Genomic DNA, 3,645 nt, shown 5'->3' on the forward strand with positions numbered 1-3,645 from the left:
ATTTCTTATATCTTTGACATCTCCAGACAAGTATTTCACACCTCACCTACCCTAAGTTCTGGGACAGAAAGAATCGTATTAAGTCATGCCATCATCCTTATCTCCCAACTGTAGATGTTTTTCTGCTTCTGATATGCCTGATGCACACGTTGAAGGTGACTTGGGACCTAAATGGGTATTTCCTGTATAAATAAAAGTTTACCAAGGCAAATCATTTTCATCAAACTCCCAGTGTTCCCTCCCCAACTCTCTCATCCATCCAAGCAAATCGATAAACTAGTTCATGAGAGGAAATTGCAGCGATTTTATATATATATATATTTTGAAAAATCAATCCTCAATTATAATCAGATTATAAAATGAATCACCCTGCCACATCTCTTTCTGGCTGTTTGCACGGAGAGCTATTTGTCACCCGGCTTCTCAGTAGTCTCCCTGCTGACAGGCACAAAGCTGCGTCTCTTGGACCAGCGGGTTCAAGGAGCTGCAGCTGCGAGTGGGGATGCCCAGGTCTCTCCTCAGAGTGCGCCCGCCCTTCCGCAGCTGTTCCAAGGCGGCTTCTTTCTGTCGCGAGATCTGCTCTATCTTCTGCTCCTTTTTCCGAATGGCTTCCTTGATGCCCTCGATGTGGCACTTCTCCTCCTTCTCGGCTTTCAGCTTCAGGATGTGGTGGTTCTTCTCCCGCAGGATGTTGAGCTCACGGATATGCTGCGCCTTGTCCTGGATGTTTCTGTGCACCGTGCTCCGGGCCCTGTGGATCTTCTGGTTGGCCAGCTCCACCAGCAGCTGCTTGTGCACCTTCTTCAGCTCCTCAAACTCCTCCGCCCGACTCTTGACCTGCTGGAACTGCTCCTCCTCCTTCTGGACCTTTTCCCGTAGCTCTCGCTGACGCTCCTTCATCAGGCCCCGCTGGAGGTCTTGGGAACGCTGGCAACTCTGCTCCAGAGATAGCTTCCTGAGCACCTCCTCGGCCTTCGCCTGGCAGTCCATGAGGACCTTCCGAGCCTGGTAATTGACCAGGGAACTCAAGTTGGCTTCCTGTACCTTCTTCTGACCCTCCAAAGTGTACAGGTGTTTCTTGTGACTGGCCTGCTCTAACCGCCTCTGTAGCTGCAGGTGACTGTACTCGCGCACACCCTGCAGCATCCTCTCATGCTCCTGCAAGCGCTGCTCTTGGCATAACTTCCGGTGCTCGGCTTGGATGCGGTTCCTCTGCAGCTTCTCCAGGTGTTGGTTCACCAGATCCTGAGCGCTGGTCCTGCCCAATTTCTCGTGGCGCGGCTTGGGCATCTCCTGGGCGCTGACCCTGCCCAGTTTCTCATGGCGCGGCTTGGGCATCTCCTGGGCGCTGGCCCTCTCCAGCTTCTCCTGGTGCTGGTTTTCCAGTTGCAAGGTCCACAGTTCCTCCGGCTGGACCCTATTCTTCTTGCTGCTGCCTTGGCGCCGGACACGCGGCTCGCGCTTCAGCCGAGCCCTGCGCGGCTCCTTCTCGTGCTTCCACTGCTCCTGACTCTGCTGCAGCAGCAGGCGACGCTCCTTCTCCAGGGTCCTCTGGACCTGGTGGTCTGAAGCCTTCAGCTCCTCCCAGGCGACCGCCGCCTGCCGCTGCAGCTCGCGCATCCTCTGGGCCTTCTTGAGCCGGCTGAGCACCAGGGCTACAATCTTCTCGTCCCTAGAGGACACGACGGCCTCCTCCAGCTGATTCTTGAGGATCTGCGTGTCCTTGCTGGAGATTGAGTGCTGGGAATACTGGCTGCCTACAGACCCCACTGGGTCTGCGCCGTCTTTTGGCGGGGAGTACACGTGAGCAGAGGGCATCCCGCACTCGCGGGAGGGCGCCGAAGACTTGTCGGTAAGGATCGAGGTGTGGGACCAGCGTCCCAGGCCTCTGTAGACGTGCACTGCCCACTGATCCCCATCTGGCGTTTTTTCTTCCCCCAAGGCGTCGATTAAGGACGTGTAAGATCCTGCGGGGTCCGGCGAAGGCGAGGGCGACTCTTCGGGGCCCTGATGGTAGTGCGGGCAGTGCTGGCCGCCCTGCAGCGGCCGTGGCGGCTTGGTCCTCACCTCTCCCCAGGCATCTTCCAGGCGCCGGCTGCCCACGCGATGCTTCCTGGCGCGCTCGGCCGGTGGCCTCCGGGACATGTCGGTCAGACTGCGGCTCTCCCGGGGCGAGTCGAGGTAGCGGCGGCGCCGTCGGAGCCGCGGGGTGGCGGGCGAGCGGCGACGGGCAGCCCAGGGCGCGGCCGGCTCGCTCTCGTCCGCTCGGGTCCTGGTCCAGTCGCTCAGCGCCTGGACCAAGGGCGCCCCGGGCCCGCTGGGCCGCGCAGACGATGAGCGCAGCCTGCGGCGTGGCGGGTCCCGGAGCTCCCTGCACGAAGGCGGCGGGGACAAGTGGCTGTAGCCGTTCATGCCTCCTCGGGGTGCGCGCAGCGCCTGAGCCACACCCCCCCCCCCGGGGGTCTCCGTGGGGTGCCCGAGACACCCACCCCGCCTTCCGATCCCCGGCTCCGGATCGCCTGTGACGCTCAGACCACTTCACAATGCGCCTGCTGCCACTTGGTCCCCACAGCCGCTCCGGGGTGGGGGTTGGGATGAGGCTGGGGTGGAGGAGGTCCCGGGGTCCGGGGGTGGGAGGGATTCGAGGGTCACCCTTAAAGGTGACCTTTAAAGGGTTTGAAGCAGGGATTGGAACGTGCACCTTACGTGTATATTTGAAACGAACAGAATTTTTAAAGATCCCTAGCGAAAGCTTCAAGCCTAGAATGGAACAGGGGTGCAGGGGCGAGTGGCAGGGAGGGAAACTCGGGGCACAGTGGCTGGGAGAGTCCTCGGAGTCACCCCAGCTGCAGATCAGCATCCAATGTACTTGCTAGGCCTCCATGCCTGCAGGTCCAGGGACCAGCCCTGCTCATTAATACCAGGCGCCCCCATTCTCGCTATTTGTTTTCAAGTTAGCTGGAGTAATATATGTCGATGTTTACTTACAGAACAAAACAAAACAAAACAAAAAGACCCCACGCTTTAAGGGAGCAATAATCCAGAGGGTAAGGCTCGGTTCCCGCATTCCATATGGCTCCTGGAGCACCATTGGGTGATTCCTGATCAGAGCTGGGAGTAACCACTGAACATCACCTGTGTGGTTAAAAAATAATTAATTAATTTCATAAAAAACACTCTTCATCTTTGCTCTGTTTGAGGGTCATACCCAGTGGTGCACAGAGCTGACTTCTAGCTCTCACAAGCTTTAGGGTCACTCCTGGCAGGACTTGGAGGACCATGTGTGGTGCAAGGGGTCCAACCCTGTGGACCAAGTGAAAGGCAAATGCTCCCTACCTGCTATTTTATCTCTCTGGCCCCTAGACACAACACTTAAGAATACACAATACTAGTCTTTTGTCCCTACAATTGCAAAGGTGGCCTTTGTGTTGTATGCCCATGTCTGAAATGGGCATACACCTCCCTTGACCATGTAGAAATTCCAGTTATGGGTTTTGTGCCACTTCTTCAAGCTCTTGTTTTTCCTGGTGGGGTTCCTTGGGCTAATGGAGAGAGCATTGAAGTGAGTCATAGAAACTTGAGTTTGCATCTCCTGCCAACTTTTCACCTGTGTGACCTTGGGTATGTGACTTGACTTGTCTGACT

General features: G+C 56.8%; 1 protein-coding gene across 1 annotated transcript; it reads right to left on the reverse strand.

Moving 5' to 3' along the window:
• Positions 1-423: 423 nt before the first annotated feature.
• On the reverse strand, positions 424-2,412 carry CCDC185 (coiled-coil domain containing 185). The gene is made up of 2 exons (XM_056107063.1): positions 1,354-2,412; positions 424-1,218 (listed from the first exon to the last, which is right to left on the reverse strand). Exons 1-2 carry the CDS (start codon positions 2,410-2,412, stop codon positions 424-426), a joined length of 1,854 nt encoding a protein of 617 aa, XP_055963038.1.
• Between the last annotated feature and the right edge of the window lie 1,233 nt (positions 2,413-3,645).

Source organism: Sorex fumeus, unplaced genomic scaffold (genome assembly GCF_029834395.1).
Source record: "Sorex fumeus unplaced genomic scaffold, SorFum_2.1 ptg000007l, whole genome shotgun sequence".
NCBI classification, from domain to species: Eukaryota; Metazoa; Chordata; class Mammalia; order Eulipotyphla; family Soricidae; genus Sorex; species Sorex fumeus.